Below are 18,634 nucleotides of genomic sequence, written 5' to 3' on the forward strand. Positions count from 1 at the left end.
CTACTGAAACAACAATTAGTGACATTTTAATATTATTCTACAATTAATATATTTATTTGTAAAAGAATCAAGTATTCTTATAATATTGGATATTTTTTTGGTACGTTGTGTAATTGGATATGTTTATTGTTGTATCATTTTTAATTATATAATTTAATTAAAAAATCTCAATTATAAAAACTTGGAGTTTTAAAAGAATTAAAAAGAAATCTACAAGATTTAATTAGAGAATGGTAATATAAAATGTTAGTATTTATGATAGTAAATACACGATAGACATGGTTTATTAATTATAATAAGGTGGGTTTAATTTTACTATGTTCTTCAAGTTTCATAATTGTACGATTTTGATGGATCTCCTAAGTTTCAATTGCACGAATTAGTAAAGTAGTTGTGTAATTTTGATTTCTCTATTAGTCTTCCATTAAATATTGAAAATATTTTGTTGAAATAATATTAGATGATGATTGTTTTTAGCAGCCAAAGCAAGAAATAAAATATATAGAACAAGAAAATACAAAGAGAGGGCAGCATATATCTATAATATTAAACAATGAAGGAGATGTCTAACTAACTCCAAATAATTAAAAATGGGATTAAGTAGTCATTATAATCCTCTATGTACTTAAGGATGATTGGTAGAATTTTTTAATTACACCAATCAATATTATAATAAGATTGTACGTTTAACTCTATTTTTACTTGAAATAAGTTAGAGAACCAAATTTTTTTAAAGGAATACTCTAATATTATTTATACAAAAAATTAACACTTAAGAATAATTTGAAGAACTAAAACCAGGATTAGTCCAAAAAAAAGAAAACTGAAACCAGGATCTTTGGTCAGTGAAGGCAGTGGAATCCCGCGTCTCTAATTATTCGTTATCTAACATCACAAAAATGAAACATTATTGTAATTTTATAATCAGATATAGTATACGATAAAATAATGTTAGATATTGAGATGGTCCCGATTATGTGACAGCTGATTCCACTGCTACACGTACACATGCATGTGTCTCACGATTAATCAATAAATAACCTAGGTCGCCGCTTCGTGCAACTTAGGGCGTGTTTTTTCTTTATTCTAACTTCTTCTTTTCTGTTTTTTAAATGAAAATGTTAAAAATTTATGATATATTATTTTTTTATTTTTTTTATTTTTAGAGTTATTTAAAATTGCATTAATTATCATTGCAAGTTTATTTTATTTGAAATAAGATTTTTTTTCATTATTTGATTGTTTTCTATTTTTATTTTAACTTAAAATATTTTCAAAAATTCAATGTTTCTTCATCTTTTTCTGTTTTTAATAAAAATATAACAGAAAACAACCAAATCAACCACTTTAATGTTCGAAAAGCTATAAATAGAGTCGAATTGTTTATTTTCTGCATTCCTCGCTTACTCTCTCATTCATTATTCTCAACAACAGAAAAGACAGAAAAGAGATAATAATATACCTATGGCTTTCGTTCACCCTATCTTTGCTTCAGTGAATCACCCAATATTTTCTCCAAACAAATGCTCAGTTTTTCTGGGTGTGAAGCTCATCCCCGAGCATGCCTATAGTAGATGCCATAGTAAAAAACATTTTACTATTGCCTTGAACCAAAATATCCACATTTCTAAAAATGGAAAAGGAAGGGTAAGGGTTGCTTTCTCTCTTTTTGTGCTTTATAATAGGGTATCTGAGACTATTTTTAGTTGAAAAATGTTAGTAACAACACATTCTTTTTAATATACTCTTTATTATTTACTGAAATATAATGAAAATTGTAAAAAAGTATAGATTATTTCTTATTTAATGATTTTCACTTGTAATTTTATAGTTTTTAATAAATTTATTTAATAATAAAAAAGTATTGAAAAGAATATATTAAACAGCGCGTTGATATAATGTTCCTCTTTGTGGTTAAATTTAACTGAACCTTTCAATCATTTAGGATGCTCTTCAAATCAGACATGCTAAAGCATTAGAGGAAGTTAAGCGCGAACTTGTTAGCAAGACAAGGCAAAATGCAGATCATGGTTTATCCATGGTGGACTCCATCCAAAGATTAGGCATCGAGTACCATTTTGAAGAGGAAATTGAAACTATTCTTAAAAAGAAGCTTCTGATGCTTAGAGTTCACAACCATCAAGGAAGGGCTTATCAAGAACTATCAGAAGTTGCACTTCAATTTCGTCTGTTAAGACAAGAAGGGTATTACATCCATGCAGGTTTGTGTGCCTTTGCTGACTAAATTTTTAAGGTTGTAAAACAGTACATATTTTCATATAACTAATGCACCAATTATAGATAATATTTTTATGTGATCGAATAAATAAATATATAATTCTTAAGTTCCTAATATAAAATGTTAATGATGCATATTGTAAATGTATTGTATTATTAATTAACATAAATTTATATTTTTTCCTTAACAACATAAATTTAAAATATTTATATTAACAAGCTATTTTTTAACATAAAAATTAAATGAACCATAACAAGTTTAATAACTAACATTTGAACCTTTTTTGTTCATATATAATTAAGTATATAAAAATGCTGCTGGCCGGTCTACTGCCCCGACTATTAGAGCATATTTTGCTAAATGTAAACTCATAATATTTATATTAATATTTTAAATTTTATCAAATAACATTGAAATACTGAAATGTTTATTTTGTTTTGCTGCATCTTACAGACATATTTGATAAGTTCTGGGGCAATGAAGGCAAGCTCAAACTAACATTCTGTGATGACATAAATGGATTAATTGGCTTGTTTGAAGCCTCTCAATTAAGCATAGAAGGAGAAGATTATCTTCATGAAGCAGAGGAATGCTGCCGCCAGTATCTTAATACATGGTTGAGTAGATTTCATGAGCATCCTCAAGTGAAAGTTGTGGCAGATTCATTACGGTATCCTATTCATAGAAGTTTGTCAAGGTTCACACCGACAAACTCTTTACAAATAGAAAGTACAGAATGGATAAGATCTTTACAAGAATTGTCCAAAATAGACACCGAAATGGTTAGCTCTTTGCATCTGAAGGAAATGTTTGCAGTTTCCAAGTGAGTTCAATTCCAGCTAATTCAGAGTCTTATATATTTCAAAACTTGATGTTGGATTGTAGTACATATTATATTATGTGTAGTGATATTTGAACACCTCAATATTTTAGACATTCTATTAACAAGCTTCATTTGTTTTTATCTGTCTTCTTATTATATCAAATTAATACATATTACATGTATCATTTGCCTCTGTTATTTCTTTCTTTCTCCATGTGTAAATTAGCATATAGGGTGTGGAAGAAATATTTTTCTTTGTAATTTTTAATAAACTTTAATCAATTAAAAAAATATGTTTCAAGGAGTATATTCCTGACACTCTCCTTCAAAATTTGATGATAATTTGATCCTAGTATATATTAATTATACTAATTAATGAGATGATGACTACTAACGTATTCACGTGTGTGTCTTTAATTATAGATGGTGGAAAGAACTAGGTCTGGCAAAGGACTTGAAGTTAGCTAGAGATGAACCAATAAAATGGTACATGTGGGCAATGGCATGCCTCCCAGATCCACGATTCTCGGAAGAAAGGATTGAACTCACAAAACCGCTGTCCCTAGTCTACATTATTGATGATATATTTGATTTTTGTGGAAATATTGATGAACTCACTCTCTTTACAGAAGCTGTCAAGAGGTATTGATATTTGGCCTAAGTTTTTTCCTCACCTCCATTGGGTATAAAATAGCTTGAAAGAAGTGAAAGATAGAAAAGGAAAGAAACGAAAGGAGGGCAAGTGATTGTTGTAATGAATTAGTAATTAAAAAAGAAAGAGAGTCATAAATTACAACAAAATATATATGAAAAGCGCGTAGATATTAATTAGGAAGAGAGAGAAAATAATAGATTATGTAATGAAAAATTAAAGGAAGAAAATTAGAGAAAGGTATATAGAATGGGAGTAAAATGTTTAGAGTGAAAAAATTAACTTTTTTTCTTCTTAAAATGTTTATCTTAGAGTATATTTGTATAAGTTTTTCCATAAACAAAAATAAGTTAAAATTAACTTATTCATAAGCTCATTTATAGAAGTCTTTGGCATTAGCTTTTCTAAAAACTGATTTTTAAATTATACATAAATTAATTTTAATTTATGACAAAAAGTTTATTTTCTTTTCTTTTCTTATTTTCATCTTTTATTTATAGAGAATTTATCAAACAAGATTTTACACTTTTCAAGTTACATATACACTACTCTCTTATGGCACTCACCCCTTAATTGTTAAATGAATGGAAACAAGAAGTTTTTTATTTTTTTTATCAGCAAACATTAATAGTTAATTTTGTTAATTTTTTACTAACAGAGAGATCGAATAAGTTACCATTTCCACTTTTTATTTTTTGTTAATCATTCAATCAAATTTTATATTAAAAAAAAAACAACTAACGAATTAAGATGATTCTTTGGATATATGCGCAGGTGGGACATGGCAGCCACGGAGCAATTACCAGACTACATGAAAGGGTGCTTTAAGGCCCTTTATGACATTACTAACGAATTTGCTTTCAAGATCCAAATCAAACATGGATGGAATCCTATAAGCACCTTAATAAAATCGGTACAACCTCATTATTCATTAAAAGTCAAAAGATATTTGCTCTTTTAGTCTTTATGATCGAAAAAAAATACACACACAGGCGATGATTAATTTCAGTAGAGGAACTATATTTAGATAATTAGATACCCATAGCCTATTGTTTTAAACATCTATTAACACTTATCATTTTTTTCAATTTCTTTCTTCTTATCATATAAAAAAAATCATATCATGTTATTATCATACTTTCTCATAAGTGTCTAATAAGTTATTGGATGCTCAAGAATTATTATCCATTTCATTGTGTTCAATCGCTATCATATCATATCATATCTTTGAAGGACTAATCATATTTATTATTTCCTTGTTACAGTGGGTAAGGCTCTTGAATGCATTCCTGGAAGAAGCAAAATGGTTTGCTTCTGGGCTTGTGCCAAAGGCAGATGATTACTTGAAGAATGGGATAGTGAGCACTGGGGCGCATATGATCCTTGTTCACTCATTCTTTTTCATGGGTGACGCTATAACCCAGGAAACCATCACTCTAATGGATGAATTCCCAAGCATTATATCTGCCACAGCCACAATTCTTAGGCTGTGTGATGACCTTGAAGGGGACCAGGTACGACGAAAATCAACTATTTCTAACGTCATTGTTTCACTTTAATTAGTTGGAGTGTCAAGTTAACTCCATTATTGAAACATCAACATCAACCTTGCCTCTATTCCAAGTTAAATTAAGAGCAAATTACAACAATACTCTTTGAGATGAGATTTCGAATAATTACACAAACATCTTCTGTTTTATTAATTATTACTTTTGTCTCCTCTGTCAGAAGTGTCAGTATAATGTTTTTAAACATAAAGGGAATTAATACATATAAGAAAATAAAAAGGATGCAATTATGTATAATTACACGAAATTAAATTTCAACAGATATTGTTATAATTTGTTCTTTAATTAATTTTATTAACGCATGATGTTAATCAAGATGATGTATGGATAAGCATACTCCTTATTTCTTATATGTTATCTATTTGTATCTTTGTTAATAAAATTATTTGCTTATAATTAATAAAAAAAATAATGCAGGATGTTAATGTTAAAGGTGATGATAATGATGGGTCGTATATAAAGTGTTACATGAAGGAGCACCCAGCAACTTCTGTTGAACAGGCACGGGAGCATGTCGCTGAATTGATTTCGGATGCATGGAAACGTCTCAACCAAGAATGTCTCATGACAGATGCAAATCTGTTCCCATCATCTTTCACTAAACTTTGCCTAAATGCTGCTCGAATGGTACCTCTGATGTACGGTTATGACACAAATAGCCCATCGAAGCTTGAAGAGTATGTGAAATCATTGCTTTGTGGTGGTGCTATGCAGAGTATTCCAGAAGACCAGACCATTGTTTCATGAAATTAATAATCTTACATAGAGAGCATCGAGATAGATATAATCTCGCTAGACCACAACAAATAAAATTATTTATGTTCTTTCTAATTAGGGTGTACTAAGATCAATTGTGTAAAGAAAAGTAAAAAATTATGTGGAAATGCATTTTTAAATTCATGCTGCAAAATGGCATTTGCATTCTTCCATGAGTGCCATCACTTTCTTGCACACTTATGTATACATGCCAAACTAGGTGAAGCGGCAACCTAGCTAAATTGTTAAACGACTCAATCGTTGTTTTCAAACGTTAAAATGTTTTTTTCATCGTCAGCATGAAACTTAATATGCCACGTTATCATATCTATTATTGGATATAATTTTTTTTCAATTCCCAAATTTTCTTTTAATTGAAGTATCTTTAATGATAATTTCTTAATTGAATTTCTTAAATTATTTGTTTGATCCTACAGTGTTATCTCATTGTAAGATATTTATACACAATTTTATTCTAATAATAAGAAACTCTAAAAAAAATTTAAAGACTTATTTTTATATTTTTTTATTTTCACTGAATTATGATCTAATTATGATTTTGTTATGCGTCAGATAAATATTATGTTTATTATTGAGACACAATTTCTTACAGAAGATACAAATCTTAGTTTTAGGAAACTCTTTCCAGTACATAGATATGCTCCAATGAAAAAGAAACCAATTTTTCACTTAGAAAATTCTTCAAGAAATTTTCATTAGAAATGCTCTTAGTTTATCAAATTAAAATATAAAACATGTTTTAAAGCATCTAACTCTATTAACAAGGGTTTTTTCTGTCCCAATAATTTTTTTAAAATATGATTTAAATTCCTTTAAATTTTAAGTTTGATTTTAGTTTTCATAAATTAAAATTCAAAACTTTCATTTTAGTCTGCAAAAATATTATATTTTAATTTAAATTTTTAATATAATATAATAAGCAACACTAAACAATAAATAACAATATTTATAATTAACTTTGTACTATTACTGATTAGGGTTAGTGTGAGATGGGTTGCTACGGATTTATATTAATTCCTACTAGACTCGAAACTTTATTAGAGTCATTTATGTAAACCTAACCCCAATTTGATCAAGACTTCATAATTTATAATATGTGGGACAAGATCGCAGATGAAAAAATAAAGACTTGAATAATATATTGTTGATCTGAATAAAACTAGACACATATTCCTTAAATAAGAATTGGTTTTATGTTTTGTGAATGAAAAAATAATTAAAAAAAGACAGATCATCAAAATCAATTAATATTTCACACAAATAAAACAGTGGTCTCCAAAAAAAATAGTTACAATCATCGTATCAATTAAAAAAAAAGTTACAACCATTAAATATTTTAATTTAAATTAATTAAAGTAATTTTGACCAAAATATATTTGTCATTAATATAAGATTTGCTATTTAATATCCTAACAAAAAAGCAATCAATGATTCTCTCAGCCTATTTTATTTTTTCTCTGTCCTTTCTTTGATGTCCTCTTTCTTGTTTATAAGGCAATGATCAGAGACACCTATCCCATCTCGCATTCATCAGTGGCAAAAATCCTTTGATTCTTCAAAATGTCAACCTTAAACTATGTTGTCATCTTCTTCGTTACTCTTGCTCTTGCATCTGTCTTTTGTAATCCTCTTGATGATGGTGTTAGCATCACCACTGCAATGCCTACAGACTCAAAAGTGTCTTTTGCATGTAAATATGGTGGACAATTCGAAGTACGTACCTCCACAAGGCTCTCATGAATGGACCGTTACTCATGGCTTGGTCGATTATTGCATAGCATCTTGTGGTAATTTGACTGGTTCTTTCTTTGCAAACAGGGATGATTTAGATCTACTAATGCCCAACAATCAGGAAGGTTCATTGCATTTCTATTGGTTGGTAAAACCAGATGGTTTCTACATCAGCTTGGGCAATTCGCAGTGGGACCAATAAGCTAATTGGACATTGATACAATAGTTTGATGCTTTGTGCTTGATTATTGTTAAGAGTAATATTAGCTTTTATAAATAAGCTCTATAAATAGAACACTTTTTTTTTACACAAAGAATATTCGATCATTTCATTATTCAAATAGGCCGAATAGAATAAGGGATATCATAATAATCAAACGAACTAGCCTTAACAGTAGTCACCCTTGTAAGAGTGTCTGCGGCAACTACATTCCCTTGTCTCCTAACCAAACTCAACTTCAAAATAAGGGAATTGAGTCAAATACTTGCATCATAATAGATCACTTAGAAATTGTTATTTTTATCTTTTATCATTTCAATCAAATACAGTGAGTTACTTTGTTAGCACTCGGGTCCTTTTCTTTGAGCTCTATGATGTGTGATCACATCAATTAGGTGTTAATTACTTGCATCTCTTCTCATAATCCTAATAATTATGCTTTCGATCTTCAATCTACAAATGGCATTTGCCAATTATACTATGCAATTAGAGTATAAGATTATGTTCTGCCGTGTGCTAATAGCCAATATGTAATTTATTTTATATGTTTTTATTTTTAAGAGATAATTTAGTAAATGTCAAGAAAAATTGTTCAAAGGATATAACGTGAAAGAAAGATTAATTTGTTAAAGGGAGCCAAATTAAATATTATATTTTTTAGATAAATACATTGTAAAATTAGATGATCAAAGAAAATTGATATAATATCATATACATTTCAACATGAGTTTTGTTGATTCTATATTATGATTTTTTTAGCAGTGAAACTTACAAATAGTTCATACACTAGAAGAGTTTTTTTTATTGGTTAAAAGGAGTATTTTTAGATATAAGCAAAATATACTAATAAGTATAATTCAGTTGATAACATATGATAAATTTATAAATAAATAAATAAATTCAATTCTTATAGAATAAATCCTTGGAGATGAGGAGAAAAAGATTAATATTATAATCAACTCAAAGATTAAAAGACTATAATAATATCTTAGAATCTTAGTGAGAACTGTCCTAATTACCTTGATTAAAAAAATATATGTAAAATGCATAAATATAAATTATAAAGTTATATAGGAAAGGACTAACGTTCAATTTTAAATTAATAAGTCCCTATAAAAGTACGTTGAGTTTTCTTTTAAAATATTTATATCTATTGTTTGAGTTGTAAACTTAAACAAGAAAATATAATAAACTTGATTTAATTTTGGTCATTTTGTTTATTGCATAAAAAATATAAAAAAAATTAATTTTTTTTACGATAAAAAAGAAATTAAATTAAATTAAGATCGTAATTTTGTAAATATATCAATCATTAAAGTGAAATAAAATCAATCCAATATTGGTTTATCGCAGTTGAAGTACAATAATGATCACGGACAAAGTTTATCGCAGTTGAAGTACAATAATGATCACGGACAAAGTTTATCGCAATTGAAGTACAATAATTGCCAAAGGTTTTACTTAACTTTTTCTGGGTTAAGAGAAGGTTTTACTTAACTGTAACACCATAAGGGTTATTCATTTTTATTTTTTATTTTTTATAGAAAGGGTTAATTCAATTATATAATTTTATTTGAGAGGATTTACTACATAAGAAAAAAGTAATGAAATTTATTCTAATAAAAGTAAACATAAATGATCATTATTCTTGTTAATTAAAAAAATAATAGGAAGAGACTCATATCAAGTGGTCAGATAGGTTTTTCAGAAGAAGAAAAAAACAGCTATTATATATCTTTAATTTTCTCTCCTTAAAGTATATCTCTAACTCTAGAAGAACCAAACTTACAAATTTAATTCTTTTTAAACATATTAAATAATTATCAAATTAATCCTTTCGGATTACAATATTAGTCCTCCGTTAATAAAAAAAAAAAAAAAAAAAAAACTGACAAGGTTTTATATCTTAGCAAGAGTAATTTGATAACATAAATTTTCAGAAGATTAATACAGTGACAGACTAAGTAAACTTGAGTCTACAGAGAATGTTGCCAAGCCTCATCGGCTATCGTTTTTGACAATCTTTCTTCAATGCCCTTGCCTTAAAACCGAATCTATATTTCTATATAGCATTCAATGATGATGCCCAAGATAACAGTAGGGAGACCAAACTCCAAAACATCCACATATAAGTTCATATGTGCATGCAGGTATGCATTCCATATTAAAACTGCTAAATGCAAATTCACATAACAAGAAATTTGATGCAGGGGTAAAGTTTAAGGGCTAATATCTAACCAGCAAAAAGAGCTAGTGCAATCAGACTGCATAAGCCATTATGAAGCAACCAGTTTTACTAAGCTCACAATGCCAAACAAAATCCATTCTTGACAATTTCCCAATCACCATTATGAAAACCATTTAAACCGCAAGAACAATAAGAAAGTGCGACTAAATAACTCTACTCTTTTGCTGGCAAATCTAACCTATAGCGACAGTACCTATTGGTTTTCCCTATCTCCACAATCTCCTTAGCCTCTGTAATCATGCCCTCGCTCGCCAGCTTATCCACGACGCCCTGCAGCAACGTCGCATCAACACGGCACCGGTTGTTGAAAATCTCCTTGCACATCTCAATGGCAGTCTTGAAATCACCCTTCTCACAGAGGAAGGGAACAATGATAGAGTAGGTGTTCTTATCAGGGTCATACTCAGACTTTGCAATCTCTCCAAACCACTTCTTAGCCTCATCCAAATTACCCTCATTCACAAAACCTTTGATCACGGCATTGATGCAGAAGAGGTCAGGCTTCACACCCACCTTCTCCATTTCCCTAAATAGCTCAACAGCTTCACCTGCTTTCTTCACCTCAGCCAACCCCACCAACTTGGAGCAGTAACTCCTCACACCAGGAGCAACATTATTCACACTCATTTGCTCCCACACCTTCTCACCCTCCTCAAAACGACCTTTTGAGTACAACCCATCAAGCAAAGTGTTGAAAGTGATGGAATCAGGACTCAAACCCTTCTCCTCAATCTCCCGAAGCACCGACAACGCCGAATCAAACGAACCCTTTTCACAAAACGCCTTGATGATGGTGTTGTAAGTCACCAAATCGGGCTTGATCGAGAGCTGCGTTGGGAGGTCCCTGAAAAGCTCTTGGACGACGTCGTATTTGTGGGAGTGGAGGTACGCGGCCAAGAGGGCGTTGAGGGAGAGCACGGTGCGGCTGCAGTTTCGCTGCGGCATTTCGTCGAACACCTTGCGCGCGTGCTTGGTCATGCCGGATTTACCGTAGAGGGAAATGAGGCGCGCGGAGAAGCCCTCGTTGGAGATGTCGGAGTACTGCTTCTGGTGCTCGAGGATGTCGCGGACCCACCGGAAGCGCCGGGCGCCGGCGAGGCGCCGAACGGTGTCCTCGTAGATGCCGGTTTTTTTGCGGAAGCGGTCGTTGTCGGAGGCTTTCTTGAACTTCTCCACCACGTTCTTCAGCTTCACTTCCTTGTACAGATCCTCCGAAATGGACCTGATGGAAGCGGCGATGGTGGTGGCGGGCTCTGTGGCGGTGCAGAAAGCGCGGTTAAGAACGTGATACATTTTGTGACTTCTTGTGTCTTCTGCAACAGTGTTGAACACAACACAAGGTCTAAATGGAGCCATTGTTTGTTCAACTGTTTTAAAGTTTGGGCCTTGAGCATGCTCTTCTGCCCAAGGGTTTTAGATTATCTATTGGGTGTTGCTAGGTACACCCAGCAGTATTGCTGGTGCACCCAGCAATTTCCTATTTTTTTCAAAATTGTCCTTCTGTAAAAGTAAAATTATACAGAACAACTTCTTTCATAAAATTTTACGAAAGGACAATTTTGATAATATGGGAAATTGCTGTGTGCACAGCAATACTGCTAGGTGCAGCTAGCAACACCCTTATCTATTTTAGGTCCATAAGGGTTTTGCAAATTTTGAAGTAAACGTCTTTATCAAGTTGATGCAGTTGGTAACAATTTAATTTGTATCTAAATTTGAATTTCATTATCGATCTAAGAATCAACTCATCCAGCCTTGAGCCATACCTAATTCCTAATTCTAGTACATCTCTAAGACTCAACTCATCTAAATTTTTTTAATAAAAAAAGTAAGTGTCGTTTTAATTATTAAAAATGAGTTTAACGAATACTTTGTTAGGAATTTAGGATAAAAATCTTTAACATTGTTAATTAATTAGATTTTTTTTACTGCATTATAAATTATTTTTAAAACGAAGGAGTTTGCATAGTCTAATGGGAGTGAGTTGGTGGTTTGCGAAGTGTAATCAACTGATAAGTATAGTTAGAGAACAAAGAATAAGTAAATAAAAAATAAGACAGTGAAAGAGAAATAATGGTTTATGAAAAAGTTTAATGAATGAAATAACGGTTTAAAGGAGTAAAATGGGGTTTTAAGATAGTTATGATAAAAAAAATATTATATATGATGGTTTATGATTAAATGATATTGTAAAGATATTTATATCATTAATAATTATATTATTTGTTGACATAATATTTTGTTATTTTATACCAAAATTAAAGAGTCCAATTCAATTGATCAATCAAGATGCATAAATTGTTATAAATTCTTAATATTTGTTTTTTATTTCTACAAATAAAAAAATGATGAACATTGATTATAAAGTAAGTAAAGAGAAAAAAATGTTATTTTTCTCGTTGATTATATGTAATTTAAATATTTTATTTTACTTTTCACATTATATGATTTAGCGTGTATAGAAAAATTATGTCAATCTCCACATTTATATATAAACTTAATGTGTTCAGATTTAGAATTGATTTTGAGTTAAATCAATTTGAATTGACATATACTAATAGTTTTGAATAATCTCCTATTCATGGTCCCATTCAATTTCTATGTAAAATATATGTAAGTTTTTTAATTTATAAGAATAGAATTAATAATACTTGATTATGTGCTATGTAAAGATTGATTGAGACAATGAATTAAATGATAGTCAAATACCACCTAATAATTTCTCAATAAATACATAGTGTTAATAATAGTATCTTTGGTTTTGCATTTAAATTAGTAAAAATAACTTTCACATTAAACTTGAAATAATATGATTTTAAAGAGAATGTAATAGACTTTAAAAAACATTCTAACAAGGGTTCAATTCTCTAATGGTACATATGAAAAAGATTTTGTTAAGATAGGTTAAAATCATTTCGATAACTTCTACACTTTTAGAGTTAATCTAAGGACTTTCAACTATTAAGATATCTTCCTTGAAGAAAAAAAATTCACTTCCAAACACATTATAAGTATGTTAAGCATTCATGTCTACTTAATTTCACGACAACAAAAGAAAATAACACACAAGCAACAAATGAAGTCCACAATATTCATTTTCACTTCCAGCATTTATTGCTCCTATAAATGAAATATCATTGAAAAGTCACCAATCCATTTTTTTCATCAATCTATTTTGGAGAACACTTACAACGAGGTGTGGTGGTAAGTTGCAAACTTGCAATTACAAATTAGAATAGACTTTAATTATGTGTGTATGGTTTCTTCTAGAAAATAATAATTTGACCTCTCATTGGATGTTATATTCACATCTGTTAGTTCTGTTATCCAGATTCAAACATGTAGCAAACCCTTAATAGGCCTAAACTGGAACATTTCTCTCTCATAAGAAACGCATGGACTAAAAAACCTCTCAAAACACATGATGTGATGAAGGCTTTGTGAGAAGCACTTAAATAGCAGCCAATCACTCGGTTTTCACTCTTCACTTGACATTGAAAGATCTTTCTTCAATACCTTCTTTCTCTCTTGCTAAGACCCACTAGTCCAGAAATGGGACATGTATGTGAAGAAAGGCTACACATGTCTCTAGATGAGTTTTCTTTTAATGCTGAAAATGGTAGCAACAGGGAAAGGATGAGGAGGAAAAACTATGACTATGACACACAAGTGTTCAAATCCAAGAACCTTGAGGTGGAAAGGAGAAGGAGGGAGAAGCTCAGTACCAGGATTTTGCTGCTGCGGTCTTTAGTACCCATCATCACAATGCAACAACCACTTGAACTTCACTTAGTTTCTTATATATTCCTTTATCTAATGATTTAATTATAATTCAATTTATTGGATTAGTTTTTATTCAGTACACTAAATGATTGAATGGAAATTGATTATGGATCCTAATATTATTGATTTTAGATGAACAAAGCAACCATTGTTGAGGATGCCATCACCTACATCGAAACCCAGCAAAACATAGTCCAGAGTCTCAGCTATGAGCTTCATGAAATGGAAGCAACATCAGAGGAAATAAAACCAAAGAAAGAAGAAATTGATGCTGCAGAAGAGATGAACAAATTGGGGATAGTACAGGTTATCTACAATTTTAATTTCTTAACTAAATGAATTAATCTTCTCTATAATTACAACAGTAAATTTTGATGCAGTTACTTTTTGCAGGAAGAGAGGTCTAGGCGACAAAAATTGATGGGAACAAACTGTGGGTCAAGATGATCATTGAGAAGAAGAGGGGAAGGTTCAAGAAATTGATGGAAGCCATGGATAATATTGGCATTGAACTGATAGACACCAATGTTACAACCTTAAAAAAAGCATATCTGGTTACAACCTTCATGCAGGTGACCCTAGGAAAGATAGGAATATGTATAATTATAGAAGGAGAATAGTTTATGCTGTATGATCAATGATGAAACTTCTACTCATGACTATCTTATGTTCTGCTACCCTGAGAAACATTATTTCATGCTAATATATCAATTGCTTTAACTTGATCAAGTTTAAATTCTTTAAGAAGTTGATTCTGTTTTAGTTATTTTTCAGGGCATGGATGGTGAATGGCAAACAAAAAAGTTGTTATGGATATAGTATGGGGCAATTAAAAATAGAAACTTATTTCTTTTTCATTTGTCCATCAAATTAAAATGGATTTTAGATTATTGTATCCTTGGATCAACTTATGATATTTAATAGGTTTAATATACATCAGTCCTGTATCTACCACTAGACTCAAGAACTATATGCTTGCAAAGATAATTTTATTTTCCATAGTAATGGCAAATAAACATGTTATCTTCTAAAACCACTAGGAAACTAGGAACTTGGGGAGAATGAGGGGTGGGGAAGAGCATTGGAGTTTAAAATCTTACAATTTGGGGAACAATTTGCTATTCTTTTTTGTTCTATAAGTTTTCTCTTTGACCGTAATTTTCTTTAAGGTAAAATTAGACACTAATATAAGCATTTTTTTTGGCAGGAATTCAAATCATAGTTTACAAAGTCGTGGAGAATAAGCCTCTTCCACCATATTCAACCCTCTTTTTTTTTTGGTACAATTTGCTATTTCACCAATCGTCCAAACCCTTTCTTAGCTTCATCTAAGTTACCCTCATTCACAAAACCTTCGATCAAAGAAATGATGTTATTAAAAAGTTCAGGTTAGACACCCATGTTCTTCTTTTCCTGAAAAATGCAACAGCTTCGTCCGTTTTCTTCTTCACAACCTGGCATTGTAACTCCTCATATATCAGAGCAACAGTCATCCAACCCCTACCCCCGGGCCCCATCTAGTCCCACAGCATCAAGCAGCCCATAAAACGTGATCAACTCACAGTCTCACACTCTCGTGGTGCAAAATGGAATCAAACTAGCTACAACATTTTTTTTTTGTTACAAAATATAAACATATAATATATATGAATTCTATTGTTTAATTCATATAATATATATGAAGAAAATAGACATAACGTTACTTCATGAAAAATGCTGAACGAAAGAGGACAAAACATTTGCATTTTGGTTTGTTTACTCAATTACACACCAACTACTACCTTATATTTAAATATTTGTATACTTTGCCTAAGAAAATATACATGTATTGGTGAACAAATTATCTATTTGTGTTTAAATAAATGAGTGAATACGATTTTATCATTGTATGATTGTATTCTTTGTAAAAATTGGGGCATTTCTTAAACTCAACACTTTTGAATATAAGTATAAAATTTTGGAACAAAATCTTAATTATTTTAGTCTTAAAAAAACCTTTTTTTATCCCTTATGAATTAATTTTATCAATTTGCTTCAAAAGCATATTTAGCCTTTTATCTAAACTTGAAGGAAATACTACAGTATCTTGAAATTTAAAAAGAAATCTTGATAAAATTAAAGGACTACAAACACATATTCAAAAAGTATTTTCTAGCTATAATTGAATTAGAGTTTTCCTCAAAGTTTTAATGTTGATCCTAATTAACGGACAGAGGTATAATTTCTTCTCTTGTGATCAACTTCATGCAACTAATGGATGACATTATATATTTTGGTTTTGCACATTTCTTCACATAATTCTTTCTATGGAAAACCAGAACAGCAGAACCCAGAAAAGAGAAAGAAGAAGCCATCCTCAGCCGAGCGAACAGCCTTTCATCTCTGAGCTGTAAATCCAACGCCCTTCCTTCCACCAACCTTAAGCATAAGACCTGCACCCACATCCAATTTCGATATCAAAACTCTACATATTAAACAAAATACAAAAATAAAGAGAAAAATGAATTATGAGAACAGAAACACAGTAATCACTATTTAGTCACTGGTTGGTATCCTGAAAAATAATGTTTGAGATTAAACTTGCAAGCCTATTATCTTCGCATTGCATCTTAAAATCAAAACCTAGAAATGAGGAGAAATTATTATATAGTCTCAAGGGTCTCAGCCAGTCTATGCAATATTTAGTCAAGTTTATTATTAACTTTTTCTCCCCAATTGAAAATTTTCACTAAATATCATTTAAAAATTGACCGAGATCATGAATATATAATGGCCTGAAATCAATCTGATCTCAACCAATCTCCACATAATATATAATCAAGTTTACTAGCTTTTTTCTTACAAATTGAAAATTTTGACTATAATATATCATTTAGAAATTGGCCGAGGTCATTAACATTCGATGGTCTCAAATCCTATAATAATTTCTTTGTGAATGAAATGCTTTAAAGAACTCAGGGCAAATTGCCATGCAACAATTAATGACATCCAATTAGAGGTAGTAGAGAGAAAGGACATGATGTAGTACCAGAATGAGATTTACAAATTGGAGGATCTTCAAACCGAGACAAGGAGAGATGTTTAAAAGCAAGACCAATATCAATAACAATGAGTCCGGAAGAAGGATCGGTCACTAAGATATATTTCACAGGCAACCACAAGAAAAGCTCTTCCCTTGACATCCCTTCCAACACCTTGAGTTGTCCGAAACTAAGGTTAGCCCTCACCACACTGTCGAAGAACACCCTCGTCTCGTACTGAGCCAAACACGGCCGATCCAAGTGCACCTCCAAGCGACCCGTCTGGTCCAAATTGAAAGACTTGACACTCCGAGGGAAGAGCCCTGCTGGCAAGCCATGGCTGTGGAGCACCCTGTGAAGATCAGAAGAGTAAGAATTCTCTTCTTCCACTGCTGCTGCTGACCCTGTGAGAGGAAGAAGAATAAGAAGAAGGAGAAGAATGAGGTGTGAGGGAACAACAGAAGATCTTGGTGTCAGAGACAACATCGTGGTGGGAGAATGTGATGATTGAGGACACTGCTTTTGGGGGTTTTAAGGTTTCATGTTTTTTGAAGTTTGAATTGAACACGCATGTGATGTGACTCATTGCAAATACATGGTTAGGCGCCAGAAAGGACACTCAGTTGAGTTATCAGGACCTGAGTTGGCATCAGGAGCGAGATTACCATAACACCCTTTCCTTGGATGGTGATATAGGGTGTGTTTGGTTTGAGGTTTAGACTTACCTAAACCGAAATACTCTCTCTCATGGAAAGTTACACATGCTTATTTGACAAATCATTTTTTAAGATGAATTGAATGTAATTTTTAGGTTTAATTGTAAAAATAATTCTTTTATTTTTCTCAACTCATTAAGTCGATTCTCCTATTTTTTTAATACATTATCAAAGTTTTTTTTGTTTTTTTAAATTAATTATTTGAATCTTAAGAGCAAAAATTGAGTGTTGCCGATTAATATACGTGTTGACATATGATTGATCATTTAAAAAGTATATACAAATTAATCGTCATCAAATAACTATCTTAGTAACAATTATTCATAAAAAACAATTCACCTCACTTATTTTCAACACCCATAAACTTTTCTCCTAGAACCCGTAAACGAAAACACGTAAGCAATAATATGTGGGTCTGAGAAATGGATGATGTGAATTATTTTTCTTTAGTAATTGTTATTAAGATAACAACTGATGATGATTAATTTGCATATATCTTGTAAATGATCAATAATATATGGATATGTAGCCGTCAATATTTTATATTAATAATCAACGTTAAATTTTTGTTTTGAAGACTCAGACTTGAAAAAAAACTATAATAGTGAATTAAAAAATAAAAAACCCTTAAGTGAGATGAAAAAACATGAGATTATTTTTACAATTAAACCTGATTTTTATCCTAATTGAGGGAAAAAAGTACAAAACTACTTCCGCCTTTGTTTTTTCCCTTGAATGTATAAAACTCAACATAAATTAACTTATATTAAACCTCCTTTTGATTAAATTTAAGTTTTATCGAACTTTACTTTTTGGATCGCAATCCAAACACACGCAATGATATACAGCTACGGAAA

The 18,634-nt window shown here is 30.9% G+C and overlaps 3 protein-coding genes across 3 annotated transcripts; 1 reads left to right on the plus strand and 2 right to left on the minus strand.

Moving 5' to 3' along the window:
- The first annotated feature begins 1,387 nt into the window (after positions 1-1,387).
- On the plus strand, positions 1,388-6,192 carry TPS5 (terpene synthase 5). Its single transcript, XM_003528370.5, has 7 exons — positions 1,388-1,647; positions 1,946-2,222; positions 2,693-3,062; positions 3,486-3,704; positions 4,489-4,627; positions 4,980-5,228; positions 5,700-6,192. The coding sequence occupies exons 1-7, from the start codon at positions 1,465-1,467 to the stop codon at positions 6,027-6,029; spliced, it is 1,767 nt and encodes a 588-aa protein (XP_003528418.1). The 5' UTR covers positions 1,388-1,464; the 3' UTR covers positions 6,030-6,192.
- A 3,930-nt stretch (positions 6,193-10,122) lies between these two features.
- On the minus strand, positions 10,123-11,639 carry LOC100804582 (pentatricopeptide repeat-containing protein At1g55890, mitochondrial). The gene has a single exon (XM_003529235.5). The coding sequence runs from the start codon at positions 11,612-11,614 to the stop codon at positions 10,412-10,414; it is 1,203 nt and encodes a 400-aa protein (XP_003529283.2). The 5' UTR covers positions 11,615-11,639; the 3' UTR covers positions 10,123-10,411.
- Positions 11,640-16,127: 4,488 nt separating this feature from the next.
- Positions 16,128-17,656, minus strand: LOC100805649 (uncharacterized). Its single transcript, XM_003529237.5, has 2 exons — positions 17,070-17,656; positions 16,128-16,473 (listed from the first exon to the last, which is right to left on the minus strand). Exons 1-2 carry the CDS (start codon positions 17,545-17,547, stop codon positions 16,418-16,420), a joined length of 534 nt encoding a protein of 177 aa, XP_003529285.1. The 5' UTR covers positions 17,548-17,656; the 3' UTR covers positions 16,128-16,417.
- Between the last annotated feature and the right edge of the window lie 978 nt (positions 17,657-18,634).

Source organism: Glycine max, chromosome 7 (assembly GCF_000004515.6).
Source record: "Glycine max cultivar Williams 82 chromosome 7, Glycine_max_v4.0, whole genome shotgun sequence".
Classification (NCBI taxonomy): Eukaryota; Viridiplantae; Streptophyta; class Magnoliopsida; order Fabales; family Fabaceae; genus Glycine; species Glycine max.

Coding starts and splice junctions, on each gene's coding strand:
- TPS5 (XM_003528370.5), top strand. CDS start 1,465: ATGGCTTTCGTTCACCCTATCTTTGCTTCAGTGAATCACCCAATATTT. Junction 2,223..2,692: donor AGGGTATTACATCCATGCAG/GTTTGTGTGCCT, acceptor TGCATCTTACAG/ACATATTTGATAAGTTCTGG. Junction 3,063..3,485: donor GAAATGTTTGCAGTTTCCAA/GTGAGTTCAATT, acceptor CTTTAATTATAG/ATGGTGGAAAGAACTAGGTC.
- LOC100804582 (XM_003529235.5), bottom strand. CDS start 11,614: ATGGCTCCATTTAGACCTTGTGTTGTGTTCAACACTGTTGCAGAAGAC.
- LOC100805649 (XM_003529237.5), bottom strand. CDS start 17,547: ATGTTGTCTCTGACACCAAGATCTTCTGTTGTTCCCTCACACCTCATT. Junction 16,474..17,069: donor AATTTGTAAATCTCATTCTG/GTACTACATCAT, acceptor ATGTGGGTGCAG/GTCTTATGCTTAAGGTTGGT.